This window comes from Macaca mulatta, chromosome 2 (genome assembly GCF_049350105.2).
Source record: "Macaca mulatta isolate MMU2019108-1 chromosome 2, T2T-MMU8v2.0, whole genome shotgun sequence".
In the NCBI taxonomy this organism is placed as follows: Eukaryota; Metazoa; Chordata; class Mammalia; order Primates; family Cercopithecidae; genus Macaca; species Macaca mulatta.
This window is the reverse complement of record NC_133407.1, coordinates 150,543,828-150,566,109: the sequence shown is the minus strand read 5'-3', so window position 1 is coordinate 150,566,109 and position 22,282 is coordinate 150,543,828. Positions and strand designations below refer to the sequence as shown.

Genomic DNA, 22,282 nt, shown 5'->3' with positions numbered 1-22,282 from the left:
TTCCTTCCTTCCTCTTCCCCTCCCTCCCTCCTTCCTTCCTTCTTCCTTCCTTCCTCCCTCCCTCCTTCCTTCCTTCCTCCTTCCCTCCCTCCCTCCCTCCCTTCATTCCTTCGTTCCTTCCTCCTTCTCTCCCTCCCTCCTTCCTTCCTTCCTCCCTCCCTTCTTCCTTCCTTCCTTCCTCCCTCCCTCCCTTCCTCTTTTTTCCTTCCTTCCTTCCTTCCTTCCTTCCTACCTTATTATTTTAGATTATTTCTTATTCTTTCCTCTGTCCCTGAAATAAGATCATTTTGTTTTTCTACTGAGTACTTTGGTTCCCAGAAAAGTAGAAATGCAACTGTTCTCATACTATGATAAAAGTTAGAAGTTATTGCTAGAAGGGATTTTTAGAGCTCCTCCACCAAAAATGGCAAACATCTGGTTCACTCATTCTTTTCTTTTCTTTTTCTTTTTTTTTTTTCTGAGACAGAAAAAAACCTCAACCTCCCGGGCTCAGGTGATTCTCCCACCTCTGCCTCCTAAGTAGCTGGGACTAGAGGCATACACTACCATGCCCGGCTAACTTTTTTGTATTTTTAGTAGAGATGGGGTTTCACTGTGTTGCCCAGGCTGGTCTTGAACTCCTGGGCTCAAGCAATCATCCCGCCTCAGCCTCCCAAAGTGCTGGGACTACAAGCGTGAGCCACCTCGCCCAGCCTGATTCTTCCCTTTCCACTAATCCATAGAAATGATCGCCAGCTGATCTCCCTGGAAGCCACACACCCATAAGGGTCAGTGAAGTCAAGCACAGTCCAGTGATGAGAAACCTGGTCCATGCAGGCGTGGGGTGGACTGGCTCTAAGATGGCCACAACCAGTGCCACGTGTGGAAGGAGTTAAGGCGTTCAGTTCATCAGTTAACGATTTCTTAAGGCTCTTCAATGGGTGAATGGTTTAAAAAAACTTTTCCCTTCCACGCCAATTGCCAATAAGTAGTTTATATTCTAGTTTGTCCTCCCATGTCATACTTCTAAGGGACAAATAAGGGGAATATCAACAGCTGCCAATCTGAACTGCTCATAGTACATATAGACTTCTACTATTCCCCTCATTGCACTAACCTGGCTGTGGAAAATGTGTTTTTCTACTCCATATCCCTTTGCTTATGATGTACTTTCATGAATCTCTCCTGTTTTCTTCTCTTCACTCCAACTTGTTCCAAAAAAGCACTGAGGAATCAGAAGATGTGGGTTCTAGTTCAGACCCCTCTCTAGGTGACACAGTGAGTTATTCTATACCTCTGCATCTTCCAGGTTCTCCCCCTCTGTGGGGAGCTGAGACCAGATCAGGTTTGGCAAACAGGTTTCCTTTTGAGCACGTGCTCTGCCTGGAGCCCTCTCTTGAGAAGGGCTCTAGCAGCACGGTTGAGGCTTAGTGACAAAGTGTCAAGATTGATTATTAATGTCTGCTATGGGCAGGGAATAAGAATGAGTGAACCTGGCCAGGTGCAGTGGCTCATGCCTGTAATCCCAGCACTTTGGGAGGCTGAGGCGGGAGGATCACTTGAGGTCAGGAGTTCAAGACCAGCCTGGCCAACATAGTGAAACTCCATCTCTACCAAAAATACAAAAATTAGCCAGGCATGGTGGAATGTGCCTGTAATCCCAGCTACTTGGGAGGCTGAGGCAGGAGAATTGCTTGAACCTGGGAGGTGGAGTTTGCAGTGAGCTGAGATCGTGCCACCGCACTCCAGCCTGGGTGACAGAGTGAGAAGAAGAAGAAGGAGGAAGAGGAGGAGGAGAAGAAGAAAATAAAGGAGGAGGAGGAGAAGGAGGAGAAGGAGAAGGGGGGAGGAGGAAAAGAAGGAGGAGGAGGAGAAGGAGGAGGGGGAGGAGAAGGAGAAGGAGGAGAGGGAGGAGAAGGAGGAGAAGGAGGAGGGAGAAAAAGAGGAGGGAAGAGAAGAAGGAGGGAGGAGAAGAGGAGAGAGGAGAAGAGGAGGGGGAGGAGGAGGAAGCATAAGAGGAAGAGGAAGAAGAGGAAAAAGGAGGAGGAAGAGGAAGAAGAAGAGGAAGAAGAAGAGGAAGAAGAAAGAGAAGAATCAGATTCTTTGAGCAATTTGAACTATGAAGATATGGAAGGAGTCAGTTACCTATGGGGGCAAAAGCTAAAAGGAGTAATAGAGATAGTAATAAGGGAGCCAAAGCTGTGAGGAAAGTCCTTGGCAGAGAGATGAGAAAGAACTAGATTGAGGAAGATGCACAAAGAAACAGAGTGAAAGGGAAACTGAGAAGATGTGTAGTCCATGGGTGAAAGCACAACACAGCCACAACGTGTCCTTCCAGACTCTGCACTTTTTTTCCTTTTCCTTTTTACAATGTTTTGCTGTGAAACAGGGCCGGGTGCGGTGGCTCACACCTGTAATCCCAGCACATTGGGAGTTACAGGTGGAGAATCACCTGAGTCCGGGAGGTGACCGAGGATCACTTGAGGTCAGGAGTTCGAGACCACCTTGGTCAACATGGTGAAACCCCGTCTCTGCTAAAAATACAAAACTTAGCTGGGCGTGCTGGCAGGTGCCTGCTATCTTAGCTACTTAGGAGGCTGAGGCAGGAGAACTGCTTGAACCTGGGAGGTGGTGGTTGCAGTGAGCTGAGATTATGCCACTGCACTCCAGCCTAGGTGACAGAGTGAGACTCCATCTCAGAAAAATAAATAAATAAAATAAAAATAAAAAATAGGCCAGGTGTGGTGGCTCATGCCTGTAATCCCAGCACTTTGGGAGCCTGAGGTGGGTTGATCACCTGAGGTCAGGAGTTTGAGACTAGCCTGGGTAACATGGTAAAACCCCATCTCTACTAAAAATACAAAATTAGCTGGGATGGTGGTGCATGCCTGTGATCCCAGCTACTCAGGAGGCTGAGGCAGGAGAATCGCTTGAATCCGGGAGGCGGAGGTTACAGTGAGCCGAGATTGTGCCACTGCACTCCAGCCTGGGCCACAGAGTGAGACTCCATCTCAAAAATAAATAAAAAAACAAAAATAAAATAAAATAAAATGTTTATTATGAAACAATCCAAACATGTAAGAGCAGATAGAGTAGTGTAACCCCCCCATCCCCCACTGAGGGACTACCTCAACACCCCTCTCTGCACCTATCACTCAGCTTCAACAACGATCTGGGCCAATCTTGTGTCTTTGCTACCTCCACTCAGACAACCCCTTGATTATTTTGTTTTTAAAATACACTTCTGGCGCATTTATAAAATCCTTGGGTTGAAATATATTCTCATCAGTGGTCTATGTACAGCCTACCTTTATTTATTAGCGACTTAAATAGTATTGTTTTCTTTTTGATTTGCCCAGTTATGTTCCTTATACATTTTTTTAAACTTGTGGTAAAATATACATAACATAAATTGTACCACTTTAACCATTTTGAAGTGTTTAGTTCAGTATGGCATTGAGTACCTTCACACTACTGTACAACCAACACTTAAGAAGTTTTTTGCCGGGCGCGGTGGCTCACGCCTGTAATCCCAGCACTTTGGGAGGCCGAGGCGGGCGCATCACAAGGTCAGGAGATCGAGACCACGGTGAAACCCCGTCTCTACTAAAAATACAAAAAATTAGCCTGGCGCGGTTGTGGGCGCCTGTAGTCCCAGCTACTCGGGAGGCTGAGGCAGGAGAATGGCGTGAACCTGGGAGGCGGAGCTTGCAGTGAGCCGAGATCGCGCCACTGCACTCCAGCCTGGGCGACAGAGCGAGACTCCGTCTCAAAAAAAAAAAAGAAGTTTTTTTTTTTTTTTGAGACAGGGTCTCACTCTGTCACCCAGGCTGGAATGTAGTGGTATCAACAGAGATCACTGTAGCCTCAACCTCCTGGACTCAGGTGATCCTCCCACCTCAGCCTCCCAAGTAGCTGGGACTACAGGGATGTGCCACCACGCCCAGCTAATTTTTGGATTTTTTGTAGAGACAGGGTTTCGCCATGTTGCCCAGGCTGGTCTCAAGCTCCTGAGCTCGAGAAATGCTCCCGCCTTGGCCTCCCAAAGTGCTGGGAATATAGGCATGAGCCACTGTGCCCGGCCTAAGTAGTTATTTTTAATAGAGAACCTGTGAACCTACCAAGCTAGGACGTAGACAACAGGGTTTAACCAAATGGTTTTCTCCCATCCGATTCCATGCCTGCCCCCACCCCTACCCAGGTATAATCCTGGCATCATCATCTCCTCAAATTTTTTTTTTTTTTTTTTTTTTTGAGACTCAGCTCTGTCACCCAGGCTGGAGTACAGTGGCGTGATCTCGACTCACTGCAACCTCTGCCTCCTGGGTTCAAGTGATTCTCCTGCCTCAGCCTCCTGAGTAGCTGGGACTACAGGTGCGCGCCACCATGCTCAGCTAATTTTTTGTTTTTCGTTTTGAGATGGAGTCTCACTCTGTCATCCAGGCTGGACTGCAATGGCATGATCTCGGTTCATTGCAGCCTCCCAGGTTCAAGCAATTCTCCTGACTCAGTCTCCTGAGTAGCTGGGATTACAGGAGCGTGCCACCACATCTGGCTAATTTTTGTATTTTTAGTGGAGACAGGGTTTCACCATGTTGGCCAGGCTAGGCTTGAACTCCTGACCTCGTCATTCGCCCACCTTGGCCTCCCAAGTGCTGGGATTACAGGTGTGAGCCACCATGCCTGGCCATTTTTTTTTTTTCTGTATTTTTAGTAGAGATGGGCTTCGCCATGTTGGCCAGGCTGGCCCTGACTTATTTTTTATATTATTTTATTGCAGATATATGTACTGCTAAAATTATTTTTAATTTTATTTTTAACATTACAAATAGAGTATTAGGCTGTATGTAATCTTTTGGGACTTATTTTTTTCAGTTAATATTGTCAAGATGCACCCGTATGGTTGCAGGTCACTGTAAGTCATTTTAATTTAGGTTACTGTATAATATTCTGTGTGTTTGCCATGTTCGACTTCCAGTTCCCTTAGACCTTTACAACAACCCCCCTTTTTCTTTGTTTTTTGTTTGTTTTTTTTTTGAGACGGAGTCTCGCTCTGTCACCCAGGCTGGAGTGTAGTGGTGTGATCTCGGCTCACTGCAAGCTCCGCCTCTGGGGTTCAGGCCATTCTCCTGCCTCAGCCTCCCGAGTAGCTGGTACCACAGGCGCCCACCACCACGCCTGGCTAATTTTTTGTATTTTTAGTAGAGATGGGGTTTCACCATGTTAGTCAGGATGGTCTCAATCTCCTGACCTCATGATCTGCCCACCTCAGCCTCCCAAAGCGCTGGGATTACAGGCACGAGCCACCGCGCCTGGCCCAACAACCCCCTTTTCTTCCAGTGGTAACTTGAGTGTGTCTCTCCTTTGCACAACTAAAAGAGACAAGACTAAAAGGACCAGGCTTAGATATTGCCAGGGCTAAGTCATGCTAATGCTGATGTAAGGCAGAGAGTGAGATTAATCCTTGCAAAGGCCGAAGATTGGTCACATCCATGAGAAAAGGTCCTCTGTCCCCATGATTTATCTGCCGAGTAAGGTTCACTACAAGCAGTGATGGAAATTAAAGAGGCAGCTTTGGGACCTCCACACTGACCCAAAATGGAAATCATTTAGCAGCAAGCAAATGGCAATGTTGTCATAAAGATCAAATGAGATAATAATATGTGGGAACACTTTGTAAACCTTGGGCCATCTTTATAAATATGCAGTTGTACTATTATTGTTATCATTATTCATTTGCATTGTCTGGGCATTTCATTTTCCTGTTTATAAGGTGCCCAGGTGGACTGGATATAAGTCAGAGGAGAAGGAAGATGTGAATATTTATTAAACATCCCTGCGAAGCCTTGAACCCTGCACCAGCTCTTCGAAGTAAGCAGCATTATCTGTTTTACAGATGAGAAAACTGAGGTTTGATAACTTGCCCCAAATCCTATAACAAATAGAGGCAGAGTTTGGATTCAAATTCTGTCTGAATCTAAAACCCTTTTTCTGTCTTACCATATTTCCTGGAATCTGCCCAGGCAGCCCTCATTTCTTCCTCATTCCCTGTCTGAGTTTGGCAGGATGAATCTCATATTTACAGTCTTTCTCAGGATTTCTCTTTTCTTAGTCCGAGACTACTGATGGACTAAAACAGAGTCTATGTAAGAATATCTTTGGGAAGACTGGGAACCTTCCAAGCTTTAATCTGTGAATTTTAATCCAGGAATCAGGAAAGCCAGGGGGCGTGTCTATGCCTAGGTTGACTTGTCAGTTGGGTTGTCCCATCTCCAGGGGCCCTGTATGGACTGGAGGAGAGTACATTTCACAAGGGGCCCCAAGATTCGGGCAACACCTCCACCTGCTTTAGGTAAACCATTTAATCTGACTGAAACATGGAACTATGCGTACCTGTCTTTGCATATCCAACAGGGGCTAAGATCCGGTGAGACACCGTGCTGTTCCTTGATACGATCAGATGAGGCAACAGATGGGAAAACAGTTTGAAAACTGCAAAGCATTTTCTTTTTTCCAGCACGAATGTAAGCTGGAATTTGTTTTCATTGTTATCATTCCCTTTCAGCAGAGCCCTCTCCCAGGGAAAGCCCTTACAGTAGGGGCTCCTAATAATGACTGAGGTTTGAGAACAGCCAGAAGGCAAGCAACATGAAGCCTTTTAAAGCAAACCAGAGGAAATCCAGTCTCTATTTATTTTATGAAGTTAGCGGCTGGATATGTTAAGCAAATGTTTTCTTAATTGTGGCAGTACAAGAAAACAATAGGGCAAGGGTTGCTGGGGATGCCGGGGGGCGGGTATCAGGCCTCTATCCCCCGACCCCCACCACCAAATCCCCAGAGAAAGACAGGAAAAAATTAAAGACAGGCCTTTTCTTTTCGTGGTCACATGTCTGCCCTGCTGCTGTAATAAGAACCTGCGCCAATTAGAAACGTTTTACCTCCTCCTCCCTGCCCCTCCCCGGGCACATTTCAGAGTAGGCCGGGTTGTGGACGCCAGGAGTTTGCCAAACACAGCAAACACTGGTGTGTGAGCGGCTGAAGGGGACTCTTTCCACTCCGATCTCCCTCCCTCCCAGCCTGTTTTGATTTACTAGGACTTCCTCCTCCGGGCGAGGCGGGGGAAGGACGCCGCCGAGCGCCTGGAGTTGTGCGCGTGTGCGTGTGCTAGTGCGAGTGTGAAGTGCAGCGCTGGAGTGCAACATGCTGTAATGGGAGGAAACCGAGCGGCGTCGGAGCGCCCTGGACCGCCGCGGCCGTTCTGAGCGCAGTGGCGCTGAGCAGCCCCTCCCGGAGCCGGTGTGACCTGTCCCTTCAGGTGCGTGGCCGTCGGCCCGTCGGGGAGCGCCGCTCGGGCATGCGGGTGCCGAGAGGGGGCGACGGGGCCCGGGAGGCGGGGGACGGCTGGTGCGCCGCGTTCCGCGGGTGAGCGGGTGTGGACGGCGACCCGGCGCGGGCGGGTGGTGCACCCTTCCCTGGCTGCTCGGCGAGCCGGGGGAAGCGGAGGGCGGCATGGGTGCCGCAGGTTCGGTTGAACTCCGGGCACTTGGCGGGCTGTGTGTGGCGGGAAGGGCAGCAGGTCCTCGGGACGGGTCTGGTTGGACTGTGAACGTCGGCGTCCAGTGCGCTGTCCCCCGGGAGCGGGGACCTACTGTGCGCGCGTGGGGAGCGCGGCGGGCATCTGGGCACGCACAAAATGTGCGTTTGTGTTTGTACATTTGCACGGAGCTGTGTCCCCTGGCGGGGCCTCGGGGGCCGGGGGCGTGCGAGATGCCGTGTCCACAGCAGTGTGCGCCATGTCCACGCGCCCTGCCCGCTGGCGCCTCTCGGGAGCGCCCGCCCCGGCAAACCTCACTGCCCCAGCGCGCCGGCATCGGCCGGGGAGGTGCGAGCTGGCACCGGGCTCGCAGCTGGCGGGGGAGGGAAAGCGGCCGCTCCCGGCCGCGGGAGGCCCCGCCCCTGTCTCCCTCCCGGCTCACCTGGGCTCAGCCCCCACCTGCTCCGTGGGGGGGCGTGACCGAGGGCGTGGCCTGGCTGGCCTGGCGGAGCCCTGCTCAGGGTGGGCGGTGCCTCATTCCAGGGATTCCTCGCGCTCTCGCGCTCGCTTCTGCCTGCCCGGCCCGCGCGTGCGTGTGCGTGTGCGTGTTTGGCGGGGGCCCGTGCGGGGGCTCGGGCGCGAGCGCGCCTGTGCGTCTGCGCGCCCTTGGGGTGCGCCCCGCGTGCCCAGGTCCCGTCCCCGCCCCTGGGTCCCCCGCAGGGCCAGGCCGGCCCGAGGCGGGCGCGCCCAGAGCCGCCGGGCGGTGAGTGCGGTTGACCCGGTCGGCGGGGCGGGACCCGGGCTGGGCGAGGGCCGGCCTGAGGGGGCCCTTGGGGTGGGCTGTCGGAGCAGAACCGGGATGCCCTGCGGCAGGGAAGAGGTGGCGGGTCCTTGCCGGGCCGCTCGGGAGGCGCCGATGGGAGCGGAAGAGCCTAGGCTCCCGGAGGACGTCCTGGGAGTCGGAGGCGCGGGGCGGGCGAGGAGGCCCGCGCCCGGCATCCCCGCGGTCCCCGCTGGCCTCAGGGAAGGCTGTGATGTGGACTGCGGGAAGGCGCATCGTCCTCTTCGTGTGCTTCCTGCCCCCTCCCCAAAACAGGACTGCACACTCTCCCTGCACCCAGTGCAGGCCTCGCCGAAGAGCACAGGGCTGTTCGCTTTTTGTTTTGCTTGAAGTCTGCTTTGATTCCTCACCCTGAGACATTTAACTGTCTTAGGTTATGAAGACAGTGCTTGCTAGGGCTAATAGTATTTATGTACGTTGCTGGCATGTGTTCATCTGTTTAAGTTAGATGATTAAAAAATCGGTTTCACTTTGATCGTTGGTGCTGTATGTTTGCTAGTTGTAGTCCCTTCTCTGTGATTAATAAGAACCAGCAGCCTGGCGCGGGAGGGTAGGGGTGTTGGGGAAGTGGAGGCGGCTCTACTGAGATTTATCAACAGCTGGTTGCCCCTCTATTTGAAAGGCACTGTCTCCCAGTTTGTGGAGTTTTACTATCTTGTTCTATGCCCAAGCCTACTTCGACTCAGAAGGAGTCTGGCAGTTGTTTCCTCTAAATAGTCAAAGACAAAAAAAAAATATTAATTTGCCTATTAGGATTTGAAGGTCAGTTTTGCATACCATGTTAGCATACCAAACTTTAACTCTTTCTCTTCTCGCTGAGTCCACGGACTTGTACTGTTCATTGTTTCCTGCTTGCATCTAATGAAGAGTCTGCGCATGACTGGGAGGGGAGTAGAGTGGGCAGTTTAAGGAGACCTTTGGGGTTGGAGCAGTAAGGCTGTCCCTGTGGTGTGATCTTGGGACAAGTTATTTATTATCTCTAAGTCCCAATGCTCTCAATTTAAATAAAGGGTTTAGAAATACTTGATTCAGAAGTTTCTTGTCTTACACTCAAGACAGTTTTGAATTTTTTCTTGTATTTCCTGTTACATCTGGCCTGAAAAGTCATCTCTCCCACGGTGGAAATGATGTAAACCCTTCAATTCGTTGTTTAACTTTGGCAAAATTTTAATCCCAGGCTAATTTCCCCTGCCACCGTTTTTTCACACTTCTGGGCAGCCTGCCTTTGCTTTCCATTTGGAAGGGAATGCTAACTAATTTTTATGTTGACCAAAACAATACAATTAAGAAGATAATTCTGCTATAAATAACTATGAACTACATTCCAAAACTGTGAATGTTGTAGTAAAAACAGCTCTGGGTTATTATTTCTGGAGACTTGAGTTCTAGTCCTATCAATGTCACCCACTAGCTTTATGACCAGAAATAAGTTACTCGTACTCAAACTTTGTGTTTTATTTTCCTTTGTAAAAGGGTGATAATATCAATTCCAATACATCACAGAGTTTCGGGAATTACAGAGAATAATGTGCTTTGAAAGTATTTTGTGTTATTTATAAAAACTCTTTGAAGCTTTGAAAGACCTACATAAACACAGTCGTTACTGCTATCCCCCAACTGATTTAAAATTATGACTTTATCTGAAGATTTTAACACTTCTTACAGACATAATTATGTAAAAACTTTCACTTTTAAATATTCTGGGCGGGCACAGTGTCTCACATTTGTAATCCCAGCACTTTGGGAGGCTGAGGTAAGAGGATCGCTTGAGGCCAGGAGTTCCAGACCAGCCTGGACAACAAAGTGGTACAGGCTCCCAACTGTACCAAAAAAAAAAAAAAAAGAAAAAATAAATAAATAAATAAATACATAAATTCTGCAGTGGGAAATTCCTTTTAACCCCTTATGGAGGCAGCCTTGTTACCAGTCTCTGGTGGTTGCCAAAACAAATCCAAAGGGAGATTTTATTTCGTTGTCTCTTCTAGGTATCTCTCTTGGAGAGTTTTGCTGTGCAGCTTTTAATTTGCCTTGGTAAAATAATGAGTAGGTTAACAATAAAAGTTGTTTTGTAACTTTGAACATGACTTAACAAAAGTACTAAAAGTTGGCCGGGCGCGGTGGCTCAAGCCTGTAATCCCAGCACTTTGGGAGGCCGAGACGGGTGGATCACGAGGTCAGGAGATCGAGACCATCCTGGATAACACGGTGAAACCCCGTCTCTACTAAGAAATACAAAAAACTAGCAGGGCGAGGTGGCGGGCGCCTGTAGTCCCAGCTACTCGGGAGGCTGAGGCCGGAGAATGGCGTGAACCCGGGAGGCGGAGCTTGCAGTGAGCTGAGATCCGGCCACTGCACTCCAGCCTGGGCTACAGAGCGAGACTCCGTCTCAAAAAAAAAAAAAAAAAAAATTACTAAAAGTTGTAAGTTCAGGAGGGAAAAATCAAATACACAGGAAAATTTTAATGTCACTGAAATTGTGACAGTGTGGTGATTTTAACATACCAATGTGTCTGCTTATTGCCTGTGTGAGATGACCTGTTGCAGCTATGAGAACCTGGTGAAAGAGAAAGTTTTTTGTTTGTGTGCATGAAGAAATTTCCTGGGGGTATGTTAACTGAGGCTCATTTGTGCTTCTTTCAGGGAGCTCATCTAAAGCTAATGAAGCTATGGGTGGGTGTTTAATAGAACAGTAAAGTGAATGCTGCTAATCTGTAGCATTTAGGATCTCTCCACATTAACCCCCCCCCCCCCCGCCAAAAAGAAAGCTAATACTGTAAGAACTAGATTGCAAATTTATTTTATTTTATTATTTTAAAATTATTTTTATTTTTATTTTTTTGAGATGGAGTCTTACTCTGTCCCCCAGGCTGGAGTGCAGTGGCTCGATCTCGGCTCTGCAAGTGATTCTCAAGTGATTCTGCAAGTGATTCTGTTTCAAGTGATTCTCCTGCCTCAGCCTCCCGAGTAGCTGGGACTACAGGCCTGCGCCCCAACACCTGGCTAATTTTTGTATTTTTAGTAGATACAGGGTTTCACCATGTTGGCCAGGCTGGTCTCAAACTCTTGACCTCAGGTGATCCACTTGCCTTGGCCTCCCAAAGTGCTGGGGTTACAGGCGTGACCCACCGCACCCTGCCCATTTTTGTGCTTTTCGTTGGGGATTTTGCTGTTTATAGTGGCCCCCAAGTATGGTCCTAGATTGCTGTCTAATATTCCTCAGCCAAGAAGGCTGTGATGAGCCTCATGGAGAAAATATATATGTTAGATGAGCTTCATTCAGGCTTGAGTTACAGTGCTGTTGGCCTTGAGTTCAACATTAATTAATCAACAATAGGTATTAAATAAGGTGTCTTTAAACAGAAACATACATAAAACAAGGTTGTGTTTTGATCAGTTTGCAAAAATGTGACCAGAAGCTGGAAGGAATCTCACTTTTATTTCCCCTAGGAATGGTGGTTCAATATTCACTAATTCAGTGTTCACAGAGATTTTATAGAACACAGCTACTATGAATAACAAGAACTAGGTCAGGCACAGTGGCTCACACCTGTAATCCCAGCACTTTGGGAGGCCGAGGCAGGTGGATCACCTGAGGTCAGGAGTTTGAGACCAGCCTACCCAACATGGTGAAACCCTGTCTCTACTGAAAATACAAAAATTAGCCGGGCATGGTGGCAGGCACCTGTAATCCCAGCTACTGGGGAGGCTGGGTCAGGAGAATGGCTTGAACCCGAAAAGCGGAGGTTGCAGTGAGCTGAGATTGCACCATTGCACCCCAGCCTGGGTGACAGATCAAGGCTCTGTCTCAAAGAAAAAAAAGGACTGATAATATTTACTGACAGTGATAACTACAGTGCTACAGTGCTACCTAATGTTGCACTGTGGCATGAATTAGATGTCTTTATGTAGACTTTAATAGGCTGAGAGCTGAGATTTGATTTTGGAACAATGGAGAGTTAGACCTGGGCTGTTCTGGGAAGCTTGCTAACTTGAGCTGTGATGCAAATTCATCTTTTATTCTTGGGAGTAATAGGTCCCTAAGAATATGTGTCACTTTAGCACTTGTGAATAGGAAATACTCACTATTCAAATAAGTATTCAAATTTTAAGTATTCAAATAAAATAAATGCAAGAGCAGGCTTATCCAGAGTAAACTAAAAATGCCAAAGAGTTTCTGTTATTTCATATGCCTTGCTGTATAAGGCTGAGGTCTTGAATATGAAGAGAGAGAGATTCATAATATCCTAAAATGAGAAAGGAAAGCATGGTTCATCATTTTCTTTTTTTGTATTTTTATTTATTTATTTTATTTTATTTTTTGTATTTTTAGTAGAAATGGGATTTCACCATGTAGGCCAGGCTGGTCTTGAACCTCCGGCCTCAAGTGATCCACCTGGCTTGGCCTCCCAAAGTGCTGGGATTGCAGGTGTGAGCCACCGTGCCTGGCCTCATTTTTATTTGGGCTGACAACAATGTTGAAAAATGTTGGGAATTGGTGGTCTGCTCAGAAAGTTCAGACTGATTTTTATTTGTCCCCCTTACATAGAGTGGTTTCAGTGTGGGCCCACCATATAGTCACTTTCCATGGGACAGTTTAGGGAGATGGGTGGACTTCAGCCAGCAGTAAGAATTTTGCACCAGCATCAGGCAGCATTGCATAGGACCATGAAATGTGTTGTAATGTAAGTTGGGTTTTGCAGCCCAGAGCCTGTATAGATGTCCCTCACTGGGTACATGATCAACTTTCATGCAGTCTGTGCATTTGCATAGTTTACACTGATATCAAACTGTATTGCAATAACTGAGGATTTTTGTCACCGTGTGGTGGCACTATCTGCTAGCTCCCGTTGCCAGGGTAGTGGTGATGACTAAATATCGTACCCCTGCCCTCCCGCAGGGCTGAGAAGTCCCATAGACTCAAGCCCTGAGCCATGTTAGCATCAGGAAACCTCGAGTGGTTGAGCAGAGCATTCGTTCAGGGTTTCCATCCAGAGTGTTAGCCCTTTATTTGGTCTGAGTTAATGGGGGTCTCACTTTCTATTGAGGTCATGGGAGGGGGAGGCACCTAAGGTTACCTGTTCCTGCTATACAGCCTCCAGCCTACATTGGAGGGTAAGAGATTGATGGCTGCCTAGCCTGTAGACTTGCCTCCTGCAGAGGTTTCACAGGAGGGCTGCTAAGCCCTATGGAAAGGGTGTGATCTGGGTCTCACACTTGAGGTTGGCAGGTACCTGAAAAAATCCTAAATAGGGATTTTATGCAGATACATATATTTTATATATATATAAACACACACAGTTCTTAGGAAGTAGACGTAGAACATGCAGATGTATTGTTCAAATATTAGAACGTTTGGCCTTCTAATGAACGTTCAGGAGTGATCATGTGTAGAAGTAAGGAATTTGACACAAGCAGAAGCAGCCGAGTTCTTCTGGCATTGATGCTTCAACTTACAGCAGCGTGAGTCAGTTATACCTGCTTCGGACATGCCTCGATGAGGAAAGCTGGAATAGCAAAGGATCTGTCTGTTCATGCTCTTTCTTTGATAATATGACTAGTGAGAGAATATTTTGAATAAGGGCTGGCTTCTATTTAGAAAGGTAACATACAATTTAAGGTTGTGAATTTCAAGCACCAAGGTGAAATTCTAAAAATGTTCTCACTGAACCTTAACAGTTAGCCATTGAAGCTTGACCACAGGTCTTCCTGAGCATGGCGAAGTCGACATCATCCTTCCTGCTACTGTACCTATTCTTGGATCCCAGAGTCCTCAGGGCTTTTCTTGACTCCTCCGTAGCTGTGGCCCCAGAAACCGCTATGTCTTGGCAGTTTGTTGCCGGTGTCGTTGTTGGCCACAGTCCAGCATCATTTGACCTGGTGTGACAGTCTTCTTTTCTTACCTGCCTTGGTTACTATTAATGTGACTCCATGCCTACCTCTGTTAGAAGAATGTCAAATATACCATAGTTTGCGTGTTCCGGAGAGGTGAGGGCTTGCTTCCCCTTGCTCGCTGTTGAAACGGTCACATTATTGCCTGATAGGTATCTCAAGGTGTAGGGGAAAGAGCACAGGGCTAGAAGTCATGGTTGCCAATGCAAGGTTTGCTTTGATCTAGGCTAAATAATTGTGCTTGTCACTAAAACCTCTTTAGCACGACCAACTTAAGAATAGTAAAAATAGTATTGGAGGGAGAATTGAGAGACTTGAATTCTAGTCTTAGTTGCTTCAGGAAGTCACTTACATTCTTGGTGCCTCAGTTTTTCTTTTTTTTTAATCTGTAGAAGAAAAATAATAATCATATTTGGCCATTTGGCCCAAGTAATAATTTGATTGTGAGAATCCAATGAGGTCATTTATGTGAATGTATTTTGAAAATATGTATGCTATACACCTGGAAGATGGTGGCGGTAGACTAAAAAAATTTGTTTTTCTCTTTAGTTTATAAGGCATTTTCAGTTATATCGTTTAATCCACATGATAAGCTTGTGATCATCTGAAGTTAGTTAGGCAGTGTTTTTTACTGTTTTCTTGAAGGAGGAAACTAGGGCCTGGAGAAGGTAAATGACTGGCCCACACACTTAGTGTTGGACATCTAGGGCAAATCCTAGAGCAAAATAGGCTTTCAGGGATTGTTGACTGAATGAGTGAAAGATTTAAAGTAGGGCTCAAACTTGGGCTCTCTGATGCTAAAGTCCTGGCTCTGTTGACTTAACAGATGGTAAAGTGCGAGAAGAAAAAAGGATGACTCAAATGAGAGATATTTTTAGCAAGAAGAGCAGAGAGGGATGGTCTGAGAATGGGATGTTAACAGGAAGAATACGTGCTGCATGAACTTGGTGGGGCATCACTGGACACCCTGGGGAGGAGAAAGAGGTGGAGGATTTAAAACCGTGAAACTGTGCTTGCATGTCGCCACCAGAATCTGGTGACATTTGATCTGGTTCTCATTTCAGTTTTCCTTCTCACTGAGCCAGACAGCCAGCGTATCACCCAGTGTCATCCGTATTTGGTGTATGGTGCTCAAGGGCAGGGAGTGTACTTTTCCTTTTTTGTAATGTCTAAATACAGTGTTTTAATAGAGGAGATACCCAATAAATACCTCTAAATTCTTTTTTTTTTTTTTTTTTTTTTTTGAGACAGGGTCTCCCTCTGTCACCCAGGCTGGAGTACAGTGGCGTGATCTCAGCTCATTGCAGCTTCAACTTCCCAGGCTCAAGCCATCCTTCTGCCTCAGCCTCCCAAGTAGCTGGGACTACAGGCGTATGCCACCATACCTGGCTAATTTTTTTTTTTTTTTTTTTGAGACGGAGTCTTGCTCTGCCTCCCAGGCTAGAGTGCAGTGGCGCGATCTCGGCTCACTGCCAACTCCGCCTCCCGGGTTCACGCCATTCTCCTGCCTCAGCCTCTGGAGTAGCTGGGACTACCAGGCGCCCGCCACCACGCCTGGCTAATTTTTTTGTATTTTTAGTAGAGATAGAGTTTCACTGTGTTAGCCAGGATGGTCTTGATCTCCTGACCTCGTGATCCGCCCGCCTCGGCCTCCCAAAGTGTTTGGATTACAGGCGTGAGCCAACGCGCCTGGTCTATTTTTTTTTTGGATACAGAGTCTTGCTCTGTCACCCAGGCTGGGGTGCAGTGGCGCGATCTCGGCTCACTGCAAGCTCTGCCTCCCGGGTTCATGTGATTCTCCTGCCTCAGCCTCCCGAGTAGCTGGGACTACAGGCGACTGCCGCCAGGACCGGCTAATTTTTTGTACTGTAAGTCGAGATGAGATTTCACTATGTTAGCCAGGATGGTCTTCATCTCCTGACCTTGTGATCTGCCCGCCTCAGCCTCCCAAAATGTTGGGATTACAGGCGTGAGTCACCACGCCCGGCCAATTTTTGTATTTTTTATTGGGACGAGGTTTTGCCATGTTGCCCAGGCTGGTCTCAAACTCCTGGGCTCAGGTAATCTGCCCACCTCAGCCTCCCAAAGTGCTGGAATTACAGGCATGAACCACTGTGCCCGGCCACCTCTAAATTCTTTTTTTTTTTTTTTGAGATGGAGTCTCACTCTGTTGCTCAGGCTGAGTACAATGGTGTGATCTCAGCTTACTGCAACTTCCACTTCCCGGATTTAAGTGATTCTCCTGCCTCAGCCTCCTGAGTAGCTGGGATTACAGGTGCTCACCACCACACCCAGCTAATTTTTGTATTTTTAGTGGAGACGGGGTTTTACCACGTTGGCGGGGCTGGTTTCGAACTCCTGACCTCAAGTGATCTGCCTGCCTCGGCCTCCCAAAGTACTGGGATTATAGGCGTGAGCCATGGCGCCCGGCCACATCTCTAAATACTTAATGGCCAAGAAGTACACCCCATGCCATGGTGTGATAGTTCATACTTTTGGGTTTGTCCCACCATTGTATATTATTAGCTGAGACCAAGTTGGTTTTAGCTCAGGGAGTGGTCCTGGGGAGGCCAGAGTTTGGGCTCATGATGTAACAGGGCCAACAAAAATTAGGGTATTTTATTGTGTGCATCTGGAAGTTGGAGAGGCCATCAGGTGTTTCAGGATAGTGATATCTGTCTGTTTCTGACTTTTGACCCTTTACTGTGTGTGGCAGGAACACTGGACAATTTGAATGTGATTCCTCCCATGCTCACCCCCCTGGCCTCCACATCTAGAAAAGGTAGTTGCTCCATGTTCTCATACTCTTACCTAAAGTATATCATATCTAGCCACTGCCATGGGACAGACATGGAGTGAACATGCCTGGTGCTGTAGCTTTTATTGTGCAAATCTTCTTGGAAAACTTCCATAACATATCTTAGGAGTTGTGTTCCCTTGCTTGAAAAGCAATATAATCTAATATACCCCACAGTGCTGTTCCCAAGTGATCTGATTTGGATGTTTGTCCCCTCCAAATGTTACGTGGAAATGTGATCCTCAGTGTTGGAGGTGGGTCCTGGCGGGAGAGGTTGGATCATGGGAGTGATCCCTCATGAATGGTTTAGTGCCATCCCCTTGGTGATGGCTGAGTTCTCTAGTAGTTCGTGGGAGATCTGGTTGTTTAAAAGAATGTGGCACCTTCTTTCCTCTCTTGCTTCTGCCCTCGCCATGTGATGTGCTGGCTTCTGCTTTGCCTTCCATTATGATTGGAAGCTTCCTGAGGTCTCACCAGTAACTGAGCAGATGCTGGCACCATGCTTATACAGTCTACTGTTAGCCAGTTAACTTTTCTTATAAATTACCCAGCTTCAGGTATTACTTTATAGTGACACAAAACGGACTAACATACCAAGATAGGTACTCGTGTCCCCTTGTTGACTAAAAAGGGACAGTTCTTTGTGGAAGGCCAAAAAATGGCTGTCAGATTTATAGCTGAGCTTGCCATTAGCACTGAATGCCCCCAAGTGTTTGTAGCTTTAAAATTGATACCTCTTCTTCCCTAATTCTCAACCTTTAGCTATTTGGAAGAACATATTAATTGAGGCTAAGGGAGTGTGAGGAAAGGCATGTGGACTGGCAGAGAAAATATGTGACCATTACCTGAAAAACAAAATCCATAACAAAATATATGTCTATTCATGATGAATTATGTTCACATTTGACAACCATGAAAAAGGTGAATGGATAGACCAGAAACTGGTTTGCAGTGCAGTGGAGCACACAGTGTACTTTGTATCTGTTTTTTTTTTTTTTTTTCCGAAAGACAGAGTCTCGCACTGTTGCCCGGGCTAGAGTGCAGTGGTGCGATCTCAGCTCACTGCGCCCTCCGCCTCTCAGGTTCAAGCATTCTTCTGCCTCAGCCTCCTGAGTAGCTGGGATTACAGGTACCCAACACCATGCTTGGCTAATTTATTGTATTTTTAGAAGAGATGGGGTTTCACTAGGTTGGCCCGGCTGGTCTTGAACTCCTGACCTTGTGATCTGCCCGCCTTGGCCTCCCAAAGTGCTGGGATTACAGGCATGAGCCACTGCACCTGGCCCTCTGTATCTTTTTCTAGAGCCACACTCCTCTCACTTAAATGGTGTTATGTTCCAGGTGACAGCATTTCAATGGATGATTATTTTTTTTTCTGAGATGGAATCTCACTCTGTTGCCCAGGCTGGAGTGTGCTATCCCAATCTTGGCTCACTGCAACCTCCACCTCCCAGGTTCAAGCAGTTCTCCTGCCTCAGCCTCCTGAGTAGCTGGGATTACAGGTGCCATCACCACCATACCTGGCTAATTTTTGTATTTTTAGTAGAGACTGGGTTTCACCATGTTGTTGAGGCTGGTCTCAAACCCCCGACCTCAAGTGATCCGCCTGCCTTGGCCTCCCAAAGTGCTGGGATTACAAGTGTGAGCCACCATGCCTGGTCCTCAGTGGATTATTTTTGGTTATCACTATATCCTAATGCAAAAACTGCCACAGAAATAAGACATTATTGGGATAGACCTAGATTTGTTTTTCAGATGCAGCATAATTTTTTTTGTGCAAGGTAGAATATAATTTATGGTTCATAAAGGAAATAAAATAAACTTGTCACCCCCCTGCTTAAAGCTTTTTGGGCTATTCCAGGACTTCTCACAGACTTAAAATAAAATCTCAGCATTGCAGGCCCTCCAGGCACACGTGACCTGGCCCCATGTTGCCCACCTCAGGTCTCCCTTTTGCTGACTTCAGGGCAGCCACCCTGGCTGCTCCCCACATCACCTGCCCAGCTTTTGTGTCTTGGTCTCAGCACGTGCTGTTGTCTCCCACCTTCCCCCACCCTCCCTGCTCTTTCTGAGGCTAATTCCTCTAATTCTTTAGGTCTCAACTTCCTTTCATCTCTTCAGCGAAATCTTTCCAGATCACGCTAGCTAAAGTAGTGGACTGTGCCCTGTCATTTTCAGTACATTTACTGTCATTTGCGATTTATTTAATATATTTGCATATGTTTTGGCAAATAATTATTTTAATACCTATATTAAGGCCCATTCACTTCTTAGAAAACCGTATGAGGGAGGTAATATTAATATTCCCATTTTCCAGATGAGGAAATAGACACACAGAGTTTGTCATTTCCCAGGGTCACATAGATTGGAAGTGGTTTACCTGGATTCATATTAATCCTGATGCTAATTTGATGCTGAAATAATCATGATGCTGATCTGCCTCTCAATGTGGTGTGATCCTCCAGCTAATACTGTAGCCATGGTTTTTCCTCCCACATTATCAATATGTTTTATTGGGTTTATGTAGTGCTGTGGATAGGATGTATATAAGACATAAAATTCAGAAGACTTTTTGTTTGTTTTTTAGAAATGGGGTCTCACCCTGTCACTCAGGCTGGAGTGCAGTGGTGTGATCATAGCTCACTGCAGCGTCGACCTCCTGGCTTCAAGGCAGCCTCCCACCTCAGCCTCCTGAGTAGCTGGGACTATAGGTGTACGTACGTCCCTGTGCCCGGCTAATTTTTTAATCTTTTGTAGAAATGATTAAATTTCTAAATTTCTCTGTTGCTCAGGCTGGTCTGGAACTCCTGGGCCCAGGCGACCCTCCTGCCTTGGCCTCTTAAAGCACTGGGATTACGGGGCTGAGCTACCACACCTGCCTGGAAGACTTTTTTTTTTTTTTTTTTTTTAAAATAACTGTTATCTTGGCCGGGCGCGGTGGCTCACGCCTGTAATCCCAGCACTTTGGGAGGCCGAGGCGGGCGGATCATAAGGTCAGGAGATCGAGACCACGGTGAAACCCCGTCTCTACTAAAAATACAAAAAATTAGCCGGGCGCGGTTGTGGGCGCCTGTAGTCCCAGCTACTCAGGAGGCTGAGGCAGGAGAATGGCGTGAACCCGGGAGGCGGAGCTTGCAGTGAGCCGAGATCGCGCCACTGCACTCCAGCCTGGGCGACAGAGCGAGACTCCGTCTCAAAAAAAAAAAAAAAATAACTCTTATCTTCCACCTTTGCTTTGTTCTTCTGTGGCTAGATAACGCTTGGTCTCCGTCCCTCATTTCCCATCTGTATTGTCCTTATCTCACACCTGCTTCCTACAGAAGCCTCACTAAACTGATCCACCTCCAGTAACTTCTGGAGTCACCCTCTCCAGTCAAACCATTCTACACAGAACTTCTTTTTCTTCTTCTTCTTCTTCTTCTTTTTTTTTTTTGAGGCAGGATCTGGCTCTGTTGCCCAGGCTGGAGTGCAGTGGTGCAGTTATGGCTCACTGCAGCCTCAACCCTCCATGCTCAAGTGATCCTCCCACCTCAGCTCCCTGAGTAACTGGGACCATAGGCCCATGCCACCACTTCCAGCTCATTTTTTATTTTTTAAATTTTTTTGTAGAAATAGGGTCTCACTATGTTGCCCAGGCTGTTCTCCAACTGCTGAGCTCAAGCAATTCTTCTGCTTCAGCCTCCTAAAGTGCTGGGACTATAGGCGTGAGCCACGTGCCTAGACTCATGGAACTTCTAAACTAAAATAGTGTGAACATCATGTCACGGGCCAGCTCAGGGACAGATGATGACAACTGCCTGTTACCTATGACATTAAGTATAAACCTGAAGGCCAGCTGTCAGCTCTTTCCTAAGGCCACCCGCATCAGGCTCACCTGAATTTAGCTTCTGCTGCTTCTTAACGTGGATTTTCACTTCTAACCAGGCAGGTCTGGCCACCTGTCCCAGGTGCTCATTCCTGCCCTTGTGCCTTTCCTCAGAGTGTTGACTCAGAATGACTGCACTGGGGATAAGACAGGGTCCTTGTACCCAGGAAGTATACAGAAACACAGTGTGATCCAGGAAGGTAAGGGAGGCCAGAGAGGAGAGTGACTGCGGGCAACCGGGGAAGGAAACTTTCCAAGTGGCTTTTTGAAACACACACATATCCACAAAGCACCCCCAAACAAAAAATAGATGTGTACAAGGCAAATACATCTCTTTTTATCACACAATACCCATTTTAGTTTTGAATCATATTTAGTCTTTGATTATCCTCTTTTTAATTTTGCCTGTCATTATCCTATCCTATAAACTTTAGTTTCTGAACAAGAGCATGACTCCTTGAAAGCCAAGATCTATCTTCTGTTTCTCCTTAACCTTTCCTGGGCACTTTGCTGAGCTTAGAATAATTATATAATAAACATTGGTTGATTTCATTAATAAGGTTGCAGCAGATGGCAGGTGCCTTGTGGATGAACGTTTAACACCCATTGTCTTATCCACCTACTTCGAATGTAATTTGCTTGGGGGTTTAGGAGGTTTAGGATTTCATAGCATCCGTATAAACCTAAATGTCTAATCTTCCCACTGTGCTAGAATTCTGGGTCTACCTTATGTCATTTGATGCTTTTATGCTTTGATATTTTGTTTCTGTGCATACTTTATATAACCTAAGATGTGTATTAATCTATTTAGGTCTAGAATTTTGAAAGCATTGTCCTTTAACTTAATGGGGTAAAATTAATTTAGAGAATTATAAGTCTAAATGCTGTATTATTGCAGAGTAGGATGCTTATCAGCAGTTACTACCCCTAATCACAAGACCCTTTTTTTTGTTTTTTGAGACGGAGTCTAGCTCTGTCACCCATGCTGGAGTGCAGTGGCGTGGTTTCGGCTCGCTGCCAGCTCCGTCTCCCGGGTTCACGCCATTCTCCTGCCTCAGCCTCCCCAATAGCTGGGACTACAGGCATCTGCCACCACGCCTGGCTAATTTTTTGTATTTTTAGTAGAGACACGGTTTCACCGTGTTAGCCAGGATGGTCTCGACCAAATCACAAGATTTTAAACCCAGATCTTTCCTGAATAGGAAACGGGCTTGGGTGAAGAGAATATTACCTAGTTCTTGGGAGTTCAGCAAATTTTTTTCTGTCAATTCCAGACCCTTGTTGGTTTTCTCCATTGTTGAACAAGTTCACAAATCCTTCCTCTCAGGAGATGGTCTTTTCTGTTCTACAAAGATCAGGAATGTGAGCACTATTAGG

At 47.0% G+C, this 22,282-nt stretch overlaps 2 protein-coding genes and 1 long non-coding RNA gene across 5 annotated transcripts in view; 2 read left to right on the top strand and 1 right to left on the bottom strand.

Moving 5' to 3' along the window:
* Positions 1-7,294, top strand: part of TAMM41 (TAM41 mitochondrial translocator assembly and maintenance homolog) — a 124,211-nt gene extending 116,917 nt beyond the window's left edge. Inside the window, exons 9-10 of the transcript XR_013413352.1 lie at positions 5,753-5,850; positions 7,074-7,294. The gene's annotated coding sequence lies outside the window, so the exon portion shown is untranslated. The remainder of the gene's footprint in view (positions 1-5,752; positions 5,851-7,073) is intronic.
* On the bottom strand, positions 429-8,112 carry LOC144339292 (uncharacterized). The gene is made up of 3 exons (XR_013414187.1): positions 7,956-8,112; positions 5,653-7,657; positions 429-1,496 (listed from the first exon to the last, which is right to left on the bottom strand). It is a non-coding gene; the product is annotated as an uncharacterized LOC144339292 (long non-coding RNA).
* VGLL4 (vestigial like family member 4) overlaps positions 7,146-22,282 on the top strand; it is a 164,326-nt gene continuing 149,189 nt past the window's right edge. For 2 of the 3 annotated variants that reach the window (XM_015130229.3, XM_077990227.1), the window contains exon 1: positions 7,146-7,294. Coding sequence is in view for 1 of the 3 variants with exons in the window: in XM_015130230.3 (XP_014985716.2) it covers positions 7,747-8,276 (530 nt within the window). In the remaining 2 variants the exon portion in view is untranslated. Of the gene's footprint in view, positions 7,295-7,586; positions 8,277-22,282 lie in introns of those variants that run through there. The other variant, XM_015130230.3, reaches the window with a different exon arrangement.